The sequence below is a fragment of the Capra hircus genome, chromosome 15 (genome assembly GCF_001704415.2).
Source record: "Capra hircus breed San Clemente chromosome 15, ASM170441v1, whole genome shotgun sequence".
Lineage (NCBI taxonomy): Eukaryota > Metazoa > Chordata > Mammalia > Artiodactyla > Bovidae > Capra > Capra hircus.
Window position 1 is genome coordinate 404,830 of NC_030822.1, and position 25,333 is coordinate 430,162.

General features: G+C 44.4%; 1 protein-coding gene across 1 annotated transcript; it reads right to left on the minus strand.

The window, feature by feature from the left end:
* Positions 1,750 to 11,238, minus strand: LOC102171358 (oocyte-secreted protein 1). Its single transcript, XM_005690338.2, has 5 exons — positions 11,163 to 11,238; positions 6,042 to 6,223; positions 4,289 to 4,395; positions 2,934 to 3,020; positions 1,750 to 2,070 (listed from the first exon to the last, which is right to left on the minus strand). Exons 1-5 carry the CDS (start codon positions 11,236 to 11,238, stop codon positions 2,031 to 2,033), a joined length of 492 nt encoding a protein of 163 aa, XP_005690395.1. The 3' UTR covers positions 1,750 to 2,030.

Consider the following 25,333-nt stretch of genomic DNA (forward strand, 5'->3'; position numbering starts at 1 on the left):
TCTTTTAATTTCATGGCTGCAATCACCATCTGCAATGATTTTGGAGCCCAGAAAAATAAAGTCTGACACTGTTTCCACTGTTTCCCCATCTATTTCCCATGAAGTGACAGGACCAGATGCCATGATCTTCGTTTTCTGAATGTTGAGCTTTAAGCCAACTTTTTCACTCTCCACTTTCACTTTCATCAAGAGGCGTTTTAGTTCTTCACTTTCTGCCATAAGGGTGGTATCATTTCCATATCTGAGGTTATTGATATTTCTCCTGGCAATCTTTATTCCAGCCTGTGCTTCTTCCAGCCCAGCGTTTCTCATGATGTACTCTGCATATAAGTTAAATAAGCAGGGTGACAATATACAGCCTTGACGTACTCCTTTTCCTATTTGGAACCAGTCTGTTGTTCCGTGTCCATTTCTAACTGTTGCTTCCTGGCCTGCATACAGGTTTCTCAAGAGGCAGGTCAGGTGGTCTGGTATTCCCACCAGGAGTTCAAACATCAATAAAATCGCCTGGATTCCTCCCTTATACCCTCATATCCAACTGTTTGCAAATCTTTCTCTGATTATATTGATATGTCTATACAGGTATATCTCTCTTCAAAATCTGAGCATTTTCTGTTTATTCCACTGCTCTATCTAACCCAGGGCTCTCAAGTTCAACCCAGGTAATTCTCTTCTGGGGGGGTTGGGGGAGGTGGAGGTAGGGAGTGCTGTCTTACTCACTGTAGAATGTTCAGAGGCATCGCTGGCCGGCACCCTGTAGTCTTAAGTAACACACCACCACTACCACCACCTCTCCTTCCAAGGGAAAAAAAAAAGACTCTCCAGATTTGTCTAGCCCCCTGAAGGGAAAGCTCGCCCATAGATGAGAACTCTGAGAACTGGTCTACCAAGCCCCCCTACCCTCCCACTCAAGGGCACCGACATTAATACTGGTTTCCCTACTCAGCCTTTCCTGGAGGAGGAAATCGCAGCCCACTCCAGCCTCCTTGCCTGGAGAGTCCCGTGGACAGAGGAGCCTGAGGGCCGCAGGCCATGGGGTCACAGTCGGACACGACTGAGCGACTGAACAGCTCAGCCTTTGCGCCCCCTTGTGTCTGTTCTGCGCGCAGCAGCCAGGGCGATCCGGTAAAAAAAAAAAACAAAACCCAAGTCAGATCTGGTCACTCTGAGACTTTCCAGTGACTCTCCCTTCTGTTTCAAGCAAAAACCAAGGTTGTCAGGTCAGTCTTGAGAGGCTATTTGACCTACCCCTCTCCACTCCCTTGTTCTGGGGAGGAGGGTCTCACCTCGTTTATTAGCACTTTCCCCACTCGCCGGCTCGCTGTGAACCCTCTGGGCCTGGAGTCCCCAGGGACCCCACAGTCGCCTCTACAGTCTTGGAGAACCTTCCCTCCCGGCCTGCACGGCTCACTCCCTACGCCCTTCGAGGCTTCTGCCAGCCACCTTCCAGGCAGGCATTTCCACCCAGGTATTACCAATCTCTCTTCTCTGCCAGGCGTTTTTCCTAAGTAGCATTTACCCCATTCCTGGAATTTACAGAATGTGATTTTTTTAATAGTCTGTCCCCTACCAAAATGTGAGTTCCATGATAGCATGCTCACGAAATGAATAAATGATCCAGTTAGTTCTGAATCTTAGCTAAGCTTATGAATCGGCCAACAAGCAGGGAAGAATTAGTCATTTTGCCTTTAAAAACCTCTTTATAGTGAGCATCAAAGCTTAAAATGACATAGCCCTTCAATAATTACAGACAGGTAATAGAACACACTTTATTCATAAATAAGTCTCCATGGAGTTAAAAGCAGGGGTAGTGTCTTTTCGGGAAAAAAAAAAAAAGATAAGAAGGTAACATGCCATTTGATTTAAAATCAAAAATCAGACTTTTGAAATAGACAATTGGGTATCATTCAGTTCCATGCCAGCTTCTCTGATTTCTTTAAAACAGCACACTAAATCTTCAGTCCTAAACAGTCAATTTCAGAAGTTGCCTTTGAACACAGATCTCATTTCTTCTCTTCTAGTAAGTTACATCATTTGGCACACAGAGAGAATATAGCATTCAGATTATTCCTGAAATAGAAGAAAACTTAAAATTAGTCCCAATATAAACATTATTTAACTATTTCAATGAGCTTGTTATTCATCAGTAATAAAGCAGTTTATATGTGTGGGGGTGTGGATGGGAGAGAGGGTATAGATTAAAAGTGAAAGAGGAGAATTCAAGAGAAAGGAAAACATTTTACCCTTGGGACAATATCCTTAAGTGTGTAATGATTCAAGTGCAATGTGTGTTTAAGTGAACAAGGATACTTTGGCCTCCCTAAACTATGAGGTTCAACCGAAATTTTCTAAGACTGTCCCGATACTTTCTGTTGCATAGCTCCACCTCTTATTGATAACCCCAAATCAACATGCATGCGGATTTATCTTAATATCCCTTCAGATGTGGCTCAAGGAGAAAGAACAGTACCACCTGAAGGTATTCAGTCCTTCCTGGAAGAAGTAACCACCCAGCATTATGGCACTTCTGAGCTCACATCACCAGGGATTACCAACGCATCTAAGCCTTCACTTTGTAGGTTCAGTTTGACACTTTTTTTTTTTTAAGATTCAGAACTTCATTGATGTTGGAATTGATGGATATTTCTTTCATCTTTGCATTTATCATGGAATTTCATATGATACTCCAGAAGGACAGCTCTTACTGAAATGGGATCCCTGGAAGTTAGTGACATGTTAACAAAAGCACATGATCAGCAACACCTCCAACACACACAGCAAGGAACGCATGGACAGCCCATTCCTGAACGGGGAGCCTTTTAGGCACGAAATGCCTTAATACAAACTGGGGACATTTCCTTGCCAACTGTATTGGCTCTTGTCTAGGACACACATGGACAAAATCGTAAAACGCCAGTTCTGAGGACCCTTACTGTGACTGCAATACGTAAGCAACTTCCATGTCTTCAGAGCTGGTTTCATCATCTCCACTTTCAGTTTCATTTGACAAAGGAGACATGCTGCAAAAAAAGATAAGAAATTTAAAAGGGTACATGCTAAAGTAAGAGAAGAAAATATAGAAATATCACATGAATCTAGGATCTATTCAGACCTTACTGTTTGCAAGACTGAACTTCAGACCAAATTCCTATGACTAGTTGATGGGCTGATTTCTGCTTATTGTTCCAGAACGTCACAGGTGGTGGTTGTGGTGTTGAGTAACATGGGCTTAGAAACCAAACTCTGGGTTTACTTCCTGGTTCTACCATCTACCAGAAAATGATCTCAGGTAAATAATTTCACTGTGCCTCAACCTCCTCACCCCTAAATTGGCATAATAGTATCTATCTCATTGAGCTGTCTTGAAGAACAAATACATTTATACAAGTGTTGGAACAGTACAGGAATGTGGAGACTAATAGCTGTTAGCTGCTATTTATCATCGTCATTATCTACGAGAAGAACGCTGTGTAGTAAGGCTCTTCTGTCATCACTGAGAGGAAAACAACTCAGTTCAAGATTTTAACCAGAAGAAACCCACAGAAAAATTATCCAAATAAAGTCCTACCAACAATCAGAAGTTTGCCAAGACCTGATCAAAGTTGCTATGATCTAAAATGCTTGATTATTACAGGCTTTCTTAAAAGTTGGTAAGACACCCAAAAAATTAATCTTAACCTATGGATTCTGTTCTAGTATGTTCCATCTCTCTCCCTACATCTTGAGTCCAGCATGCTGACCTTGAATCTTTAGTGAGTTCATATACGATCATCCAGACTTTTCTTATTTCTTTCAGGGACCTTGAATGTGGGTTCACACTTCAAACTAGCTAGATTTGATTAAGATCTGGTTAAGATATATCAGATTTTCAGTGACTCTGACATTTGTATCCAAAAAAAAAAAAAATCGTCATTCCGTTTTTCAGTATTCCTGGAAATATATACAGGTCTTCCCTGGTGATTCAGATGGTAAAGAGTCCGCCTGCAAGACAGGAGACCCAGGTTCAAGCCCTGAGTCGGGAAGATCCCCTGCAGAAGGGAATGGCCACCTGTTCCAGTATTCTTGCCTGGAAAATTCCATGTACAGAGGAGCCTGGCAGGCTACTTTTTTCCCTAGAAGACAACTGAAATAACTTCTGAAATATACAGGGCCAGGAATCAACAAACTGATGTCACCAATAGGGTTGTGTCTTTTCTGCCCCCTACTTATGCCTTTTCTTCTCTCGGGGTCGGTCTCTCATCTTGGAAACTAAGATGGAGCCGGGAGCTTGGGCAGGAGCCTGGCCTACCATGCTTGCTTCGTGACGACACAGGACACGGGCATTTCAGCCATGTCTCCGGAGTTACTTGAGAGATACTTGATTTTAGTCTGAAGCAGAAGAGTCTCCTGGAAAGTCTAAAGGGACAAAGAAGGATTTTAAGCAGATGTTTGTCTCAAGAGCGTCGGGAAACTTAATAATTACTTGAATAGGAAGTTGTGGATCCTTCAAGCTCTCTGAAAGTGACCACAGTCAACATCCGTTCATGGGAAACTAAGCCATCTTCTAAATGGACACGAGCATTAAAATCAGGCAGAATGCTTGTGTAGAAGAGGCAATCATACTCCTGAACCGAATGAAAAAAGATCTTTGTGATTCAAATTCAAGAAAGTTTGCTTATACCTCCTTTTGAGAAACACTGCTGTAACTGGAATACTGCTTAGCGTAGAGAGTGTGAGCTTTAAGCCCATATGAATGCACTTTGGAACCTGGGAGCCGCCTCTACTCACTATAAACCCCAGGGAAATTAGTTGTGTTTCTGTACAATAACAACAAAATACATGGAAAAAATAAAGGGAAAAGTCCCATTTTTTCAATAGCATCAAAAAATAAGATCCTTAGTGATAAATTTAACTAAGAAAGTAGACTATCTAATGCTGAACATCACAAGGCTCTGGTGAAGGAAATTGAAGGCAAACAATGGTAAGCTATCCCATGATTGTGGATCAGAGGAATTAATATTGTTGAAATATCCATACTCCCCAAATCCGTCCATAGAGTCAATACAATCCCTATCCAAACCCCAGTGATACTTTTCACAGGAAATAGCAACTACCCTGAAGTTGTATTGACTGCAGAAACCTCGAATAGTCAAAGCAATAGAGAAAAGCAAAGCTGGGGGCGTCACGAGTTACACTCCATCTGGTTCAGGATGGCAGCGTAAGACGATCCTAAACGGAGTCCCTCCCACAGACACGCTGAATCTATAGCTGTATCAACGGAACTATTTCCTCTCGGGGGAAAAAACCTGTCCTACAAAGCTACATTAATCAAAACATCATGGTACTGGCATAAAAATAGACACTTCTTAATAAAACCTCCTGTGTGCTCAACTCCACCTTACATTTTGCTTTCTGTGGAACCCAATATTTGACATTCAGCTAGACTGGAAAAATTCTATTATTTAATATTCCATTTGGGATAGGGAGCAAAATAGCAAGTAAGTTTACAACAAATTTTTGTAGGCTGCTAACATTTTTAAAATTAAGCCAAAATCCCAATCAAACTTTTTCTAGCAGTTTGTATAGTTGGTCATTCACTGTGCCCAGTAAGGCCTGTCAAAGCCTCTGGTGAGCGGGCTTGGGTGGGGCTGGAGAATGTGAAACATCTGCTTTGAAAAACCTTCTGATGCTTAACTACATTATTCCCTCCTTCTGATTGCACCAGGCCAAACTTTATAAACTGTAATATATCACTTTATAAACTGCCATGTAACATGACAAGCTTGTGAGATGTGGAAACTTTCTAACTTGCCAGCTTCCTAACTTTTCTGTCACTGGCTGAATTTAATATCTACAAGGTTCACATTAGAGTTTGCAGTTATTACCCAATAAGAAAGTAGGTATTTATCATCCCCTTCATTAACTTCCTCTGTCCTGAATCTGACTATTAGAGAAACCAGTCCAGCTATTTTATAGATAGAAACCTAATGACTTCTGGTTTGGGGGCTATTGAAGGAACCATACAAAATTCAGATTTTAGGTAAAATAGCCATTCCTCTTACTTTGGTTACGATGCCACATTTATTAGAATAGTAGAAAAATTCATAATGAGCATCTGGTGAAACGTAGGTTACAGGGCAGTCATCTCCTAAAAATGCTTCATCAGGATTCATGTACAAATTGTGAAATAGTGTGGGTTTAATCTTTGCATAGAACCAAAAGTAGCTGCAGCGTACTTTCATAGCTAAGAAGTAGAAAAGAAAAACTTTCTGTTAGTGTTGCTGTCACACAGCTCAGCCCAGAAGACTTTAGCACAGTCAATATGAACAAAGAGAACATCCTTCTGTTGTCAGTCACAGAATCGTGGCTGATTCTTTGCAACCCCACGAGCTGCAGCAGCATTCTGCTGCTAAGCTAAAAAAAAAAGTTTTAGAGCTGAGCAATTCTGCTAAAGATGGTCTCAGCAGATTACTTCATCCTCTGAAAATACCCATACAAACATGCTTCCTTCAATATGAAATAAAATCTTCTGATCCAGTTCTCCAAAGTCATTGAAAAGAGCTGGCATCGTAAGACTGTAACGATCAATATGTTATACCATTTTTGCTATGAAGTAGAGAGCATCTTGGAGAAGGCAATGGCACCCCACTCCAGTACTCTTGCCTGGAAAATCCCATGGATGGAGGAGCCTGGTAGGCTGCAGTCCATGGGGTCACTGAGAGTTGGACACGACTCAGTGACTTCACTTTCACTTTCATGCATTGGAGAAGGAAATGGCAACCCACTCCAGTGTTCTTGCCTGGAAAATCCCAGGGACGGGGGAGCCTGGCAGGCTGCCATCTATGGGGTCATACAGAGTTGGACACGACTGAAGCGACTTAGCAGCAGCAGCATAGAGCATCTTTGATCTCCCATGTTCAACTGAAGCTCCTCTAAGCAAGCCCTTGTTTCCACGTTTGTATGCACAGATTTGTGATGTGTAAAAGGGTGAACTAAGGGCGGATGAAGCAATAACGACTTGTCCAAAACACTAAAACCAAGCAACTGTGCTCCTTGGAAAAAAAGTCATGACCAACCTAGACAGCGTATTGGAAAGCAGAGACATTACATTGCTTACAAAGGTCCGTCTAGTAAAGGCTATGGTTTTTCCAGTGGTCATGTATGGATGTGAGAGTTGGACTGTGAAGAAAGCTGAGTGCCGAAGAATTGATGTTTTTGAACTGTGGTGTTGGAGGAGACTCTCGAGAGTCCCTTGGCCTGCAAGAAGATCCAACCAGTCCATCCTAAAGGAGATCAGCCCTGGGATTTCTTTGGAAGGAATGATGCTAAAGCCGAAGCTCCAGTACTTTGGCCACCTCATGTGAAGAGTTGACTCATTGGAAAAGACTGTGATGCTGGGAGGGATTGGGGGCAGGAGGAGAAGGGGACGACCGAGGATGAGATGGCTGGATGGCATCACGGACTCGATGGACGTGGGTCTGAGTGAACTCCGGGAGATGGTGATGGACAGGGAGGCCTGGCATGCTGTGATTCATAGGGTGGCAAAGAGTCGGACACGACTGAGCAACTGAACTGACTGATACTTCTACAGAAACTGAGTGTCTGTAGTGCTTTTCTCTTTTCCCTTCTAAGTATAACTGGACAGTAATTTTTGTATCTGAGAAAGGGAATCATTTTCTAATATAATTTTCTATGTGGGCTAGGTTCTAGAAGAATATCACAACACCCTAAAATTACTGGATTGGGTAGGATGTGAGATATAAACAGTTAAGCTGGCTATTTATGTGGTCTTCACTAAACATAAATCTTCTTAGTTGACTTGGAATACTAAAAGGAGCCCTCAGAGATACTGAAAACTCACCGACCAAATGAAAATTATATAACCTGCAATCTCTTCCCTAAAAGCATGCACAGATGGCAAATAAGCACATGAAAAGATATTAGCCAACATCATTAGCCATTATTTAAATATAAATTAAAATCACAAGCAATAAATGCTGGAGAGGGTGTGGAGAAAAGGAAACCCTCTTACACTGTTGGTAACGCAAACTAATACAGCCACTATGGAGAATAGTGTGGAGATTCCTTAAAAAAATGAAAATAGAACTGCCATACAACCCAGCAATCCCACTGCTGGGCATACACACCAATAAAACCAGAATTGAAAGAGACATGTGTACCCCAATGTTCATCGCAGCACTATTTATAATAGCCAGGACATGGAAGCAGCCTAGATGTCCATCAGCAGACGAATGGATAAGAAAGCTGTGGTACATATACACAATGGAGTATTACTCAGCCATTAAAAAGAATACATTTGAATCCGTTCTAATGAGGTGGATGAAACCAGAGCTGATTATACAGAGTGAAGCAAGCCAGAAAGAAAAACACCAATACAGTATACTAATGCATATATATGGAATTTAGGAAGATGGTAACAGTAACCCTGTATGCGAGACAGCAAAAGAGACACAGATGTATAGAACAGTCTTTTGGACTCTGTGGGAGAGGGCAAGGGTGGGACGATTTGGGAGAATGGCATTGAAACATGTATATTATCATATGTGAAACGAATTGCCAGTCCAGGTTTAATGCACGATACAGGATGCTCGGGGCTGGTGCACTGGGATGACCCAGAGGGACGGTGGGGGGAGGGAGGTGGGAGGGGGCTTCAGGATGGGGACCTGCACACCCATGGCAGATTCACGCCAATGTATGGTAAAAACCACTACAATACTGTAAAGTAAAAACTAAATAAAATAAAATCACAAGAAATATTCCTATATACCTATCAGAGTAGCTAAAATAAAAATATGACATCAAGTGTTAACAAGGCTGTGGAGAAGCTGAGCCATTCATACGCTGCTGGTGGCAATGGAAAATATTGCCACCCTGGAAATCAGCCTCTCAGTTTCTCTAAAACCTGAGCATATGACCCCGTATGGCCCAGGCTTCCCCGGCAGCTCGCTGGCAAAGAATCTGCCTGCCAGGGCAGGAGCCGTGGGTTTGATCCCTGGGCTGGGAAGATGAGCTGGAGAAAGAAATGGCAAGCTACTCCAGTGTTCTTGCCCGGGAAACCCCAACCACAGAGGGGCCTGGCAGGCTACAGTCTGTGGGGTCACAAAAGAGCCAGACACGACTGAGCTACTGAACAACAACAAAACCGTATGGTCCAGAAACTGAACTCCATTTATCCCAGGAAAATAAAAATTCACATTCACACATATAGATACACATGTTCGTAACAGCTTAGTTCATAATGACAAAAAACTAGAAACATCCAGATGCTGTTCAGTGGGTGAATGGTTAAACGATGGTATAACCATGCCATGGGATGCTGCTCATCAACAAAGAAGAGGGAAGCGTTGATACACGCAACAATGTAGACAGATCTCCAAGGAGTTTTCTGGATGGGAAAAGCCAGTCCCTGGGACTAACACACTGTATGACTCCGTTTAGGGAGCATCTTGAGATGACGAGATTCGAGAAAAGGAGACTAGATGTCTAGCGGCCAGAGCTAAGAGGCTGAGGTGGGAGGGAAGCGAGGCGGCATGTGGAATTCAGGAGAGTAGACGTGACTGTCAGCGGGCAACCTGAGGGCTCTTGGTTGGGACAGAATGTTTTGTGACTTGGCTGTAGCGATATCAACATCCTGAAGTAATATTGCAATCTATTTTGCAAGATGTTACCACGGATGGAATTGAGTAAAAGGTACACTTATCTTTCTGTATCATGTCTTATACAACTGCCAAGTATTACACAGTTACATATGAACCTATTATCATCTAAAAATTTAAAAGTTCAGAAAAAAATTCAGCCTGAGTTATTCTTATCTTCCCCTCAGATTGTCAAAAAGTAAGATATCTGCAAGCTCCAAGTGCTGGTGAAAATGAGAACAGCTACCATTCTGCTGGGAACACTAAACTGTCACACCACGTTAGAGAACAATGGGGCAAGAGAGAGCTGGTTTTCCGACCCGCACACCCGTGGCCTCATGATCCTGGGCGTGCAAAACAAATGGCCAAGTACAGACATTACATGTAACAGACAAACATGGAGGTGTTCTGCCTATCAACAGGAAAATGGAGACGATTTACGATGGATTCACTCATAGCATGCCAGAGAAGAGGTGAAACCAAGCCTACACTTATAAACCTCTAGTTAGCACTGAACAACAACAAAGCTATAGGATGAAGCAGAAATAAAAGTTTTGAGTGCCTGCAAAACACAGATTTATGGGTCCATCTGTTTGACATAAAATTGTAAAGTCATAGAGAAATGCAAAATGACCAAGCTCCCATCTGGGCAGAGAGGGAAGAGAAGAGAATCAAGGGTGGCCATGGGGACTTCAACTTTACCTGAACTTTGATTCTACCAGAAATTAAAACGGAAGCAAGTGTAGCCAATTACTGTGGATTTCATAAAGCTGGAGAGTGGGTCAATGAGTATTTATGTGATTTTATTGTAGTCTTTTAAAATATTTCCTAAGTAAAGGAAAGAAAAGCGTACAATAAACACGCTATGATCCTTACAAGTACTCACACAGCAGATCTGGGTGGCCTTGTGAAACAGATAACTCGAAAACATTTACATTCCTACGGAAACTCTGGAAGGTCCACATCAGAAACTGACAAGCGAGAGTTCATGCCTGGGGCAATCATCCATCCCATTTGGTCAGGAAGGAAGCCTTTAGTGCTAAAACAGGAGAAGCGTAAGGAAAACGAAGGCAATTGATCGTTCCGCACAGGAAGGGCTGAATTCTTCCTCTCAGACACGATGGATTTATGGAGAATAATGTCAAGGACGACGGAGTCCTAGATAAGGTTTCCTTCCAGCATGTCACACTCACAGAGTCCTGAGGTGTCTCCTTACGTTCCAGGCCACCCCCACGCTCCTTACATTCAACCCACTTCAAGTATTTGAGCCCCAGGAATCTGACACACTCTGAAAGGGGTCAGAAGAGAAGGGGAGTTGAGAAAAGCAACTCTCAAGTTGGGGCAGACTCTTGAGTCTCAGAAAACATCTCAAGATCAAGCATCTAAAATAAACCTCCTTCACTATACGTATCCTCAGCTATTGCTAGGATTCAATGAGACCAAAATCATGAATAATTCAAAAGTCACATTGAAAGCTCCATCTTCAAACACTTTAAAAAAAAACCCTCCTCTGCAAATACGTTATACCTGACCAATCTCCAGCACAAGTCCATGTCAAAGAGAAAAGGACTAAGAGTCCTCTTAATCCCGAGGAAGGCTTCATTGGCTGAGATTGGAAATGAAATCCCACTCGAGAAACAGGAAGTTAGGAGCGGCGGATTTATATGCCAAAATGGCTAAAGACACACTCAAGTGTGAAAAATCAGCTACCAGCTCTGGGCAGCACACACGTGCCATAAATATATCATCGGTTCATTGCCTGAAACCTAACACTTTTTATTCAAATATTTTGTTCCCCTGGAACAGTGAATTTTGAAAGCCTACATTAACGCCTGTAAAACTCACGCAGAAATTGTAATGATGACCATCAAAGCATAGGAGGCAGGCCTCTTAGATATGATGGAAGATCAGGAGAAGGCTCTATTTCATTTTCTTTAGAGTCTAAATCTTCAGTTATGGGGTTGTTTTTATGCACTAACTTTTACTTTATTAAAACTCCCTATGATTCTATAACATCTATCTCCATGTTTGAATACTAAAAAAATAATGACTGTAAGGGAATTCAATTATCCTGTGCACCTGAGAAGGCGAAGCCCTGAGGAATTAGGTGTGAGGATTTACAAGACTGATTTCTCCTACTTTAACCTAATTTACCAACCAACTTCTGAACAATGGTCCTCAAAACTGGCAGACATCAGGCCCACGTGTAGAGTTTACTGAAGCTCCACACAGCTAGCTGAGCCCCATTTTACTGATTTGGTAAGACATAAGAATTTGCATTCCTAACAAGTTCTCAGATGATACTGATACTGCCCAGGGACCATACTTTGAGAATCACTGCTCTAAAGGATTTGCCTTCAGAGCACATGCTGAGTTGATGCCCATCAGCAGAGCTCCTCAAACTTTAAAGAGCGAACACATCACCTGGAGATCATGTTTCAATACACACAACGATTTAGAAGGCCTGGGGCACAGCTGAAGGTCTGCGAACTCTCGGGCATTACCAGTGACGCTATTTGGTAAATGATTTTTAGCAAGGCTTGAAGATATTCTCATGGTATTCAAGCTCCTTTCTTCAAAAGAGAAGACGCAAGTGAAAATAAGAAATTCAAAATGTCGCTAAGAAAAGGAGCCTGAATGAGTATTTGTTTCAGATGCTTTCTGTTTCTCTCTAGAACACCAGCTCCCCAAGTTCAGTGATTTTTTGTTCTGTTTTGCTAGAACATGGGAAGCAGAAATTTACAGAGGTTAGAAATGATTAGATAAGTGCATTTAACTGTCCTTGACATTATGTTGACTTTGTCGCTACATGCACCATCTCTGCTAAAAGTAAAGCCCACCAAATGATGAGCTCTTCAAGAGCAGGACCATCTCCCTCTATTTTTACAGCTCCAGAACTTGGCAGACCTGGTACCTGATAACACAAGTGGATGGGGAGAGAAACGAAACAGAAATATAATTCTTTACCATTTTTTCAATTAAAGAGCTTACCAAATACTTATGTTCCACTTGAGAGTATTAATAGAGACAAATATCTACAATTTTAATAATTATGCTTGTGAAATTTTATGTACACTAGGATGAAAAGCACGTTAAAACATCACTTCCTAGATATTGCCAGCCAGATCGGCAGTGCTGAAGGCCAGTATAAATGAAGACCAAGGCTTATGCACAGGTCGGCCAATGTCTCCAATTTTCACATCTGCCAGTCTGCAAAAACACTGTTAGCAAATTGTTAGCAAATTGTTAAAGGAATATGTGCTTTAAATCTTAAAATCATCTGAATAAATCTCTAGGAGAGCAGTCATTTCCAGGTAAGGATGGAGGCATTGAAACGTGGCTTCCTTGATCTCTAGATAATTTTTCTTCCTTCTGCTCTTGAGCCTCTATCTTTGGGTTTTCATGACCTTTTCTCTCTTGTTTAATTTGTAATGAATCCCTAACTACTTTCCATACCCTGAGGAAAATCTCCCTTTCTATTCTAAGCATCTTTAATGTTTATTTATTTGTTTATCTGACTTCAGATCTTAATTGCAATGCACAAGCTCTACATCAGCGTCGCACAGAGCCTTTGGTGCGGCGCACGGGCTCCAGAAAGCGCAGGCTCAGCACTTGCGGCTTGCTGGCTTAGCTGCTCCAAGGCACGTGGGCTCTTACTTCCCCGACCAGGGACCTGACCCACATCCCCCACATTGAAGACGGAGTCTTAAGCCCTGGACCACCGGAGAAGTCCCAGAGTACTTCGGGGGGAAAACCCCACACATTTAAACTACATTTTAAGCACTTAAATAAGTACATTAATATGGATGTCTTAGTGAGAATATATTTCAATTTGGGGCATGAAATAGTTCAAGAGGCAGCACGGGAAATAGCAGGAAGGTGAAGCAAGACCTTCTGCTCCTCATCTGCTACACTGGAAGTTCTAGAAGCCCCCAGACTTACTGGAGTGAGCGTGTAAGCTACAGGACAGATTTAAGGTTTCCTAGCTGTCCTCAGAACGTCTCTTCATAGCCCTTGATTACTATGTACGATATTCTGAGTACCGCAAACACTGATGCATTGCTGTGGTTATTATACCCCTCTACTCTTCTGTAAGGTACTAAAGTTTGCTCCTCAGCTTTCTTTTTCAGTCTCAATATTAATTATAATTTTTTTTACTTTTTAAAAATTAAGGTAAAATTCACAAATAATAAAAGTCACTCTTGAAAAAGTGCACAGTTGCAAGAATCTTGACAAAGGTAGACACTCCTGTTAACACCACAGCAATCAAGATACAGAGCACCCCCGTCACCCCAAATGTTCCCAGGCGTCAGTACCTCGCTGCCGCCAGCTGGTCTCCGGGCCACAGCCGATCTCTGTTTTCCGTCTCTACAATTTGACCTCTCCAAAATGTCATTTAAGTGGAATCACATAGTTTGTACTCTTTCGTGTCTTATTTCCTTTACTTAGCATAATGCTTTTGAGATTCATTCAGTCTGGACTGTTACGGGTAACCGAAGCTTCTCATTGCAGCTGAGGAGTCTTCCGTGGAATCGCTGTGAGTTGGTGGACATGTAAGCTGTTTCCAGTTTGAGATTCTCCTGAATAAAGCCATGAACGTTTCTTCATCTATTCTTGCACAGACGCAGCACTCCCACTTCTCTTCGGGGGGACTGTTGCGCCAAAGGTTCAGGTTTCCTACCCTTCCTTACGTTCGCTGTAGCCATATTTCCTGGAAACATTTGCTCCTCATGCCAATCACTGTGGAAGCATAGATATCAGAGCAGTGTCTCCTTTTTATTCTATCACGCTCCTTTTATGCCCGTGCCTTTTCTGCTCTTCTCTCTCCCTCCTCCAAAACCCTGTGATTAGCCTGTTTTATCAGCTGAGTTAGGCAGCACGATTTCTGGGTCTAGCGCCTGCACACCTGTGTCTGAGGCCAGGTCCCGGCTGTCTGTGGACCGAGCCACATCCAGGGGAGGTTACGGGTTCAGGGGTCTAAGGCATCCTGCCTGCTAGCAGATGAGGCTGTGCACATTATGTATAGAATAGTATATATCTAGCATATAGAATAGGAGAAGGGACCTAGTGCATAGCACATGACTGACTCTTTGGAAAAGCCCCTGACGCTGGGAAAGACTGAGGGCAGGAGGAGACGGGGGCGACAGAGGGTGAGACGGTTGGATGGCATCACCGACTCGATGGACATGAGTTTGAGCAAGCTCCCGGAGCTGGTGATGGACAGGCTGGCGTGCTGCAGTCCTTGGGGTCACAGAGTCAGACACGACCGAGCGACTGAACTGGACCGACTGTATAGCACGGGGAGCCATCCTCAATCGTCTATAATAATCCTCAAGGGAAGAGACTCTGAGAAAGTATGCACATACATGTGTGTGTGTAACTGACTCACTTTGCTGTACACCTGAGATACACAGCACTGTAAGTCAGCTCAGCTTCAACTGGGAAAAACTAAAGAGGTGCACAATCTACCCTGATACACACCATCTGCGGCTGAAGCCCGGCATTCTCGGAAATCTGACATTTAATCAGAGGCTGCCAACAGGTAAACAAGAAGCTGGTTGCTCTGTGGGACTCACTAGGAAGTCTTCCATGTCAGATACAACTTAAAAATCCATGTTTAGCTCCTTGGAATGTACTGCAGGACAGTTAAAAACATCTATCTGCAGACACCTGATAGAAGACAGAAATTCTGAATGGAAGTTATCCATATGCCATGAGAAGCTTCTGCATATTTAAACCAAGAAGCTGACGCCATACGAGTGTTCTTTGAAAAGCTCGTCATGTCTGTCGACTCTCAATTTTTCCATTAAAGGGTCCAGGAAGCTCTTTTTGCCTTTACGTACTGTTCACGGGGTTCTCACGGCAAGAATACAGGAGAGGTTTGCCAGTCACTCCTCTCAGAACTGTCCACTAATGCCCATCCATCCTGGGTGGCCATACATGGCATGGCTCACGGCTTCACTGAGTTACGTAAGCCCCTTTAGAGGGCTGTGATCCATGAAGGGGATGGATCTTTACTGCAGCTTCTTATTGCAAAATTAAGATGAAGAAATTAGGGAAAACCACTGGGCCATTCAGGTATGACCTAAATCAAGTCCCTTATGATTATACAGTAGAGGTGATGAATAGATTCAAGAAATTAGATTTGGTAGAGAGAGTGCCTGAAGAACTATGGACAGAGGTCTGTAACATTGTACAAGAAGCAGTAACCAAAACCATCCCAAAGAAAAAGAAATGCAAGAAGGCAAAGTGGTTGTCTGAGGAGGCTTTGAAAGTAGCTGAAGAAAGAGATGTGAAAAGCAAGGGAGAAAGGGAAATATATATCCATCCGAATGCAGAGTTTCGGAGAACAGCCTTCTTCAGTGAACAATGCAGAGAAGCAGAAGAAAACAAGGGAATGGAAAAGACTAGAGAGCTCTTCAAGGAAACTGGAGAGATCGAGGGAACATTTCATGCAAGACCGGGCACAGTAAAGGGCAGACACAGAAGGGCCTTACAGAAGCAGAAGGGATAAAGAAGAGGTGGCGAGAATACACAGAAGAACTGTACCAAAGATGTCCTAACGATCGGGAGACCCATGATGGTGTGGTCACTCATAAGAAGAGGTGGCGAGAATACACAGAAGAACTGTACCAAAGATGTCCTAACGATCGGGAGACCCATGATGGTGTGGTCACTCATAAGAAGAGGTGGCGAGAATACACAGAAGAACTGTACCAAAGATGTCCTAACGATCGGGAGACCCATGATGGTGTGGTCACTCATAAGAAGAGGTGGCGAGAATACACAGAAGAACTGTACCAAAGATGTCCTAACGATCGGAGACCCATGATGGTGTGGTCACTCATGTAGAGCCAGGCATCGTGGAATGTGAAGTCAAGTGGGCCTTAGGAAGCATCACTACGTACAAAGCTAGTGGAGGTGATGGAACTCCAGCTGAGCTGTGTAAAATCCTAAAAGATGATGCTGTGAAAGTGCTGCATTCAATACTTCAGCAAATTTGGAAACAGCTGTGGCCACTGGACTAGAAAAAGTCAGTTTTCATTCCAGTCCCAAAGAAGGGCAACACCAAAGAATGTTCAAACTACCAGACAGTCGCTTTCATTTCACATACTGGTAAGGTTATGCCCAAATTCCTTCAAGCTAGGCTCCAGCAGTACATGAACTGAGAACTTCCAGATGTACAAGCTGGATTTAGAAAAGGCAAAGCAACCAGTGATCAAACTGCCCACATTCCTCAGGTCATAGAGAAAGCAAAGGAATTCCAGAAAAACAACTGCTTCTGCTTCTCTGACTATGCTAAAATCTCTGTGTGGGTCACAACAAACCGCGGAAAATTCTTGAAGGGATGGGAGTGCCAGACCACCTGCCCTGTCTCCTGAGAAGCCTGTGGGTCAGAAGCAACGGCGCAGACCAGACGTGAAGCGACGGACTGGCTCACATTTGAGAAAGGAGCACGGCAAGGCTGTCCATTGTCACCCTGCTGATTCAACTCACATGCAGAGTGCATCGTGAGATGCCAGGCTGGATGAAGCACCAGCTAGAATCAAGATTGCGGGAAGAAATACTAACCACCTTAGATGTGCAAATGATACCACTCTAATGAAGAGGAACTAAAGACCTTCTTTTTTAATTTTTAAAATTTGTTTATTTTTTAATTGAAGGATAATTGCTTTATAAAATTTTGTTGTTTTCTATCAAACATTAATATGAATCAGGTCTTGATGAGGGTGAAAGAAGGGAGTGAAAAAGCTTGCTTAAAGCTCAACATTCAGAAAACTAAGATCACGGCATCTGGTCCCATCACTTCATGGCAAATAGATGGGGAAACAGTGGAAACGGTGGCAGATTTTACTTTCTGGGTCTCCAAAACCACTGCAGAAAGTGACCACAGCCATGAAATTAAAAGACACTTGCTCCTTGGAAGGAAAGCTATGAAAAACACAGACAGCACGTTAAAAAGGAAAGACAAAGGTTTTTCACTTTTGCCAACAAAGGTCCATCTAGTGAAAGCTATGGTTTTTCCAATAGTCATGTATGGATGTAAGAGTTGGACTATAAAGAAAGCTGAATGCTGAAGAATTGATGCTTATGAACTGTGGTGCTGGAGAAGACTCTAGAGAGTCCCTTGGACTGCATGGAGATCCAACCAGTCAATTCTAAAGGAAATCAACCCTGAATATTCATTAGCAGCTGAAGTTCCAATCCTTTGGCCACCTGATGTGAAGAGCTGACTCATTTGAAAAGACCCTGATGCTGGGAAAGATTGAGGGCTGGAGGAGAAGGGGATTACAGAGGATGAGATGGTTGGATGGCATCACCGACTCAATGGACATGAGTTTGAGCAAGCTCTCAGAGATGGTGAAGGACAGGGAAGCCTGGCGTGCTGTAGTCCATGGGGTTGCAAAGATTTGGACACGACTGAGCAAATGAGCAACAACAGCTCGCCAAGAATAAGTTTAGGATGAAAATTAGCTGTTATGAAATGCTACGAAGAAGGACTTTTAAAAAAAAGAGAGAAAGATTGCGCTTAGAGATGCCGATGAAACACTGCCACATATGGCTGGTCAAAGTCAAACTGTTGCTTGAAATGAGTATTTTGGGTGTGACCTGAGAGAAGAGCGATAGTGATGCCAAAAGTCTTACTGTAAAGTATTTATTGTGCTTTCCATTTCCAACATGTCTCCATTTCGGCTCACGGACACGCCCACCTGCTCTTTCTTGCGGGATGAACACACGTCCCTCGCTAGCTTCGAGGGTGACGCCTGCAGCCTGGTTGCCTCCAGCCCTCCCCAGGACAGTGAGGAGACGGCTAGACATGCTTCCCATGGGCATCTCCCCTTGCAGAGCCAAGGTGGAGGCTGGCCCACCAGTGTGGTCTTTCTTAGGATTGCGAGGTTCCCTCAGCAGCAACCATCCGGAAAGTTTGAAAGATGAGGGTTCTTACTCACAGGTCCTGGAGGGTACTCAGCATGCCTAATTGAAAGGGAAAGAGAGCCTGGACCTGGGGTTCTGCTTGCAGTGGGATCCCTGATGGGGGACCCAGGCTTTTCTTCAGACACACCCTTTAATGATGAATTTATAGCAGAAGAGCAGGAATTGAAGCGGCCAAATGGTCAGTTAAGTCAACCACAGGTGAGGACTGACCCCATCTGCAATGTGTTTAGTCGAGATCTCCGTCTTTGAAGAGGATGCCTCTGTTATCAAAAGCTTAATGCACTTGCATCATAATAAAATGAAATAAACCTGCCAGATGCTCACTGTGCTGTATAAAATATAGAACTAGGCTACGCAGAGAGGAGGACCGTAGCTAAGTGGGTGAAACCAAACCAAGAGAAGAGTATCTCGTGACAGATGAAAACTGTCGTGCTCCGCCACTTTGGTCGTGTCCGACTCTGCCACCCCGCGGACTGCAGCCCACCAGGCTCCTCTGTCCATGGGATTCTCCAGGCAAGAACACTGGAGTGGGGCACCATGCCCTCCTCCAGGGGATCTTCCCGACCCAGGGGTCAATACAGGTGGATTCTTTACCTCTGAGCCACCAGGGAAGCCCCACAATGAAAATTATATGAAGCTCAAATTTCAGTGTCGATTTTAAAAGGTCTTACTGAAACACAGACATTCTCATTCATTTACACATTATCAATGGCTGAAAGAAAAGGGTCTCTCACACCAGCCTGATGCTGGAAAAGATTGAAGGCAAAAGGAGAAGAGGGTGGCAGAGGATGAGATGGCTGGATGGCACCACTGACTCAATGGACACGAGTCTGAGCAAACTCCAGGAGCTGGTAATGGACAGGGAGGCCTGGCACGCTGCAGTCCATGGGGTCACAAAGAGTCAGGCATGACTGAGTGACTGAACTGAACTGAACTGATCACTTACAGTGAAAGGTGTCAAACTCTTGATCTCCAAAGAAGAAGATTTAGCGTCAGGACCAGGGACCAGGCTTGAACACTCAAGAGCTTTTGTATAGCAGAGTTGTACTCAAGTATAAAAGGGACAAAGAAAGCTTCTGACACAGACATCAGAAGGGGGAGAATGCCCCCCTAGCTAGTGTTAGCAAGGGAGTTATATACTTTTTAATTAGTTATTACAATAAATGAAAAGAATGTCTCAAGTTTGTGAAAATTTTACCAGATCCACTCCCACAATTTTCATTTTAAGACAACAAGATTAGAACTAAGGACAGAAAGATCCTACCAGACCCGCTCCCATCATATACATTCTAAAATATCAGGGTTTTCAGGAAGGAGAGGCTGTCCTCAGGCAGGACACACTGTTGTTGTGTGATCCCTAGCACAGACTTTAAACGGAGCTGCTTGTTGTGTAATCATCAGTTTCAGACTTAAAGAAAAAACCATTTTTGTGACTAAGGACCCTAGAGGGAAAAAAGATGTTTGTCCTTTCCTCCTCCTTGAGAATCCCAGACCCCTCTCTCCTTGGGGACCCCCGGGCTACTTATCAACCTGCCTGGGAATTGACAATCTCAGTAGTTCTAGAAGGTCTTACAGGTCTTCATAGAACCGTTCAACTTCAGCTTCTTCAGCAAAGCTATAGCTTTTCCAGTGGTCATGTATGGATGTGAGAGTTGGACTATAAAGAAAGCTGAGCGCCAAAGAATTGATGCTTTTGAACTGTGGTGTTGGAGAAGACTCTTGAGAGTCCATTGGACTGCACGGAGATCCAACCAGTCCATCCTAAAGGAAATCAGTCCTGAATGTTCATTGGAAGGTCTGATGCTGAAGCTGAAACTGCAATACTCTGTCCACCTGATGCAAAGAACTGACTCATTGGAAAAGACCCTGATGCTGGGAAAGATTGAAGGCAGGAAGAGAAGGGGACGACAGAGGATAAGATGATTGGATGGCATCACCAACTCAATGGACATGAATTTGGGTAAACTCTGGAAGTTGGTGATGGACAGGGAGGCCTGGTGTACTGCAGTCCATGGGGTCCCAAAGAGTCGGACACAACTGAGCGGCTGAACTGAACCTGGGAGCTCTTAAGATCTTGTGTAGCTCAGCCAATGACCTTGAAGGATCTGCGTTTTACTAGATATCTTGGCTCACTCCTCAGTGTTCACCTCTAGTCAATCAAGCAAATAACCAGAATTACGTAAGTCCTATTTATCAACATGTACAGAAGCAGAACAAAAGGAGTTCAGAGGACACATTATCTCAAGTGGATCTGCTTGATGAGATTAACAAATACCAAGTGGTAGATGACTCTTAATAATGGGTGACCTTGACTCCAAACCGCAGATGCTTGCAGCCTGAATGCTCTCTCAGTCTTGCTGGAAGCCACCTCAATCTTTCAGTTTCTAGTAAACATATAACACGTATTCCAATGCAATTATCAGCCAATACATGTTATTAATTTATTATTTGGCTTAAGCATCTGGGGCAGTTCCTTTCAGCAAATATTTGACAACCTCTCACATGGCAGGCATTTTGCATGGTGCAACAGGAGATACAATGGTGAACAAGAAAAGTTTTGAGCCTATTTGCAGGGAGGAATACAGATGCAGACATGGAGGACAGACTTGTGGGCACGGTGCGGGGAGGAGAGGCCGGGATGAACTGAGAGAGGAGCACGGAAGCACGCACATGTGTGCACAGCTAGCTAACGTGAAGGGGCTGCATGACAGAGGCTCGAATCTGGCGCCCTGTGAAGACCTAGAGGGGTGGACGGGGCGAGGCGGGAGGGAGTTCCAAGCGGCAGGGGACACACACATCCTGGTGGCCGAGTCACACTGCTGTGTGACGGGAACCAGCACAACAGTGTGAAGCTGTTATCCCCCGATTAAAAATAAAATTAGAAAAAGAAGAAAGATATAACCTTGCCTTTGAGGAACTCACAGTCTGGCAGAGAGGCACACATTAAATAAACATAGTTAAATAATTCTGCAGAAAACTAATGGTAATTCTCATAAGTGCTGCAAAGGGAGGCACCGACCACCCAGACAGTCGATAACAGGGGAGCATAACCAAGTCTTGGGAGGCAGAGAGAGCGACCCTGGGGAAGCGCAGTCCCCCTTCACCACAGGGGACGTGTCCCAAGCCCCCAGTGGAGGAGCGAGACTGAGAAGAGTCTCAAACTCCGTATCTACTCTTCTCCTCTATATGCAAATTGTTGGGATAAAGCTTGGCTTCCCTGGGGGCTCAGATGGTAAAGAATCCGCCTGCAATGCGGGAGACCTGGGTTCAATCCCTGGGTCGGGAAGATCCCCTGGAGGAGGGAACGGCTACCCACTCCAGTTTCTTGCCTGGAGAATCCCATGGACAGAGGAGCCTGGGGGACTACAGTCCATGGGGTCACAAAGAGTCGGACACGACTGAGCAACTAAGCACAGCACGTAGAATAAAGTTAATGTATAGGTTGCTGCTGCTGCTGCTGCTGCTGCTGCTAAGTTGCCTCAGTCGTGTTCAACTCTGTGAGACCCCATAGACGGCAGCTCACCAGGCTCCCCCGTCCCTGCGATTCTCCAGGCAAGAGTACTGGAGTGGGGTGCCATTGCCTTCTCCGAATGTATAGGTTAGGCACAATAAAAGATTAAGAACCGAGATAATAAAATAGAACAATTATTACAACATACTAAAGTAAGAAGCATGTGAATGTGGTCTCTCCGTCTCGCTCTGTTTCAGAATGTCCTGCACAAACATTATGCCTTTCCATTTTAGCGAAGCGCTCTGCGTGCCCTGTGACCTTCATTTCGGCAGGTTGAGATGTGCCAGCCAGACTAACACGAGTTTCTCTTCCTTCTCCACCACTTCACGGGTAGAAGATCCGTTCTTGCTGTCAGCCTTCGCAACTTCAGCATACGGTTTTTTCTCCTTTCCTTATGAAGCCAGGAGCTTTTATCTGTTCACTTGAAGGAAGCACTTACCGCTTCCCTTTGGCATGCGGGAATGGCCAGCATCACTACCCTGGTGCTTTGGCGCCACCGTTAAATAAAGCAAGCTCCTCGAACAGGAGCACCGTGATACCATACGGTCAGCCTGGGCCCCCTGCCGGCTGCTGACTGATGGGCAAGATGCACCTGAAGAAGGGGAGGTCCAGGTGCAGGCTGGACAGAGCTATTGTGAGAGCTCATTGTGCTACGAAGAAGGGCACACAATTTTAAACTAATGAGCTGTTTATTTCTGGAACTTTCCATTTAACATTTTTATACTATGGGATCACAGGAAACTGAAAATATTGGTAGCTCAGACAGTAAAGAATCCACCTGCAATGCAGGAGACCCTAGTTAGATCCCTGGGTTTGGAAGATCCCCTGGAGAAGGGAAAGGCTACTCAATCCAGCAGTATTGCCTGGAAAATTCCATGAACAGAGGGGCCTGGCGGGCTACAGTCCCTGGGCTCACAAAGAGTCAGACACGACTGAACCCACAGCGGGGTCAAATACTGCGGTAGTTAAGCTGAAGGCTGGGCTTCCCAGGTGGCTCAGTGGTAAAGAATCTGCCTGCCAAAGCAGGAGTGGCAGGAGACGCGGGTTTGATCCCTGGGTCGGGAAGATCCCCTGGAGCAGGACACGGCCCCCACTCCAGTATTCTTGCCTGGAGAATCTCACAGACAGCGGAGTCTGGCGGGCTGCAGTCCATGGGGGTCCCAAAGCGTGGGACGCGGCTGAGCAGCCAGGCACTCACGCAGGAGCCGGCCCCCGGAGAGAACAGGAAGCATCGCCACGCGAAAGCAAGCATTCCAAGGAGGAAAGGCACGCGTGCGAACACGCCTTGAGGCAGGAAGAAACGCGGCCCAACAGAAAAAGCGCAGAGTGAGGCCGCGACCTGATATAGGGAGAGCGAGCGAAGGCGGGAGAGACGGGCCCAGCCCAGAAGGCACAGCTCTTTAGAGGCCACGGGTAAAGCACGGCGCTTTCACAGACGCAGAGAACAGACCCGCGCTGCCGCGGGGGCGGGGAGGGGCAGAGAAGGAGTGGGAGTCTGGTTTAGTAGAAGCCACTATTATACATGGAACAGATAAGCAGCAGGTCTTGCGGTACAGCCCAGGGAACTATATTAGATATCCTGGATAAACACGATAGAAAAGGACTTAAAAAATGTTTGCATGCATGTAAACTGAGTCACGTTGCTGTTCCCCAGAAATTAACCCAACATTGTAAATAACTGTATTTCAATAAAAACAGATTCAAAATGGGAAAATAAAACATGGAGTTTCATTCAAAGAGCAGCAGAAGCCTTCAAGGTTTTAACTAGGACACAAATAATCAGAAATACAGTTTTGAAAAGTTATGGGTTTAGGTGTGAAACTGAATACTCCAAGCCCAAAGAGTCACAGACATATTTTCGATTGTAAGGGGATTTAAAGAACTTTTTCAAACTAGATCAGCACAATGATAAAATATCTCTTCAGCAAGGAAAATTCAAAACTGACATTTTATAGATTAAAAGTCTTTGGGGAGTGTATGTCAAACTATGTTCCTTGAGAATTCCTTTCCTTTAAGTGGTGTCTATATACTAGCCAGGTTTGAGAATTGCTGCTCTAGCAGTTGGATGGAGCATGAATTGGAAGGGTGTACAAGCGGCTGTGAAATGAAAAAACGCTTGCTGCTTGGAAGAAAAGCTATGACCAACCTAGACAGCATATTAAAAAGCAGAGACATTACTTTGCCAACAAAGGTCCGTCTAGTCAAAGCTATGGTTTTTCCAGTGGTCATGTATGGGTGTGAGTTGGAGTATAAAGAAAGCTGAGTGCCAAAGAATTGATGCTTTTGAACTGTGGTGTTAGAGAAGACGTTTGAGAGTCCCTCACACTGCAAGGAAAACAATCCGGCCTACTCTACAGGAAATCAGTCCTGAATATTGATTGGAAGGTCTGATGCTGAAGCTGAAACTCCAATACTTTGGCCACATGATGATGCGAAGAACTGACTCATCGGAAACGACCCTGACGCTGGGAAAGATTGAGGGCAGGAGGAGAAGGGGACGACAGAGGATGAGATGGTTGGATGGCATCACCAACTTGATGGACATGGGTTTGGGTGGACTCCAGGAGTTGGTGATGGACAGGGAGGCCTGGTGTGCTGCAGTCCATGGGGTCACAAAGAGTCGGATACGACTGAGTGACTGAACTGAACAAGTGGCGAAGACAAAAATGTGGAAGTTATGGTGAGGGTGCAGAAACTGTGGTAATTTAGGGCGGAGTCATGGCAGCAAAGGCTGAAAGATGCAGGCTCCTCAAGGCACAGTGTTTGGCACTGATGAGATCAGTGATTGAGGAAGCCAGAGGTTGTCAGGCTTGACAACGAGATTTCAGGTATATACAACTGAGTCGATCGTTATTAGTGAGAAAACGAGTTAACAATTACGCACCGTCTTTTATGTACTAGGTACTGTTCTAATCACCCTTATGGTAACCGATCAGGTTTTTACAAATCTTAGGAGACAAGAGCTATCATCATCTACAGTTTACTGACAAGGAAACGGAGGCTCAGAGAGGTTAAGGCACGTACCTAAGATCACACAGCTGCTAAATAGCAAAGATGGTGATATGGAAACGCAAGTCACTCACATGTGTCCGCCTCTCTGCGACCCCATGCACTGTGGCCCACCAGGTTCCTCTATTCATGGAGTTCTCCAGGCCAGAACACTGGAGTGGGCTGCCGTTCCCTTCTCCAGGGGATCTTCCCAACCAGGGATCGAACCCAGGTCTCCCGCACTGCGGGCAGATCCTCTACT

Bases quoted from the DNA above. Each gene is read 5' to 3' on its own strand.
- LOC102171358 (XM_005690338.2), bottom strand. From the start codon at position 11,238: ATGAAGCCTTCCTCGGGATTAAGAGGACTCTTAGTCCTTTTCTCTTTG. The intron at 6,224-11,162 runs GTATAACGTATT...TCTACTTCTTAG, and splicing joins TTGTGCTGGAGATTGGTCAG to CTATGAAAGTACGCTGCAGC. The intron at 4,396-6,041 runs GTAAGAGGAATG...TTGTCCCTTTAG, and splicing joins AATGTGGCATCGTAACCAAA to ACTTTCCAGGAGACTCTTCT.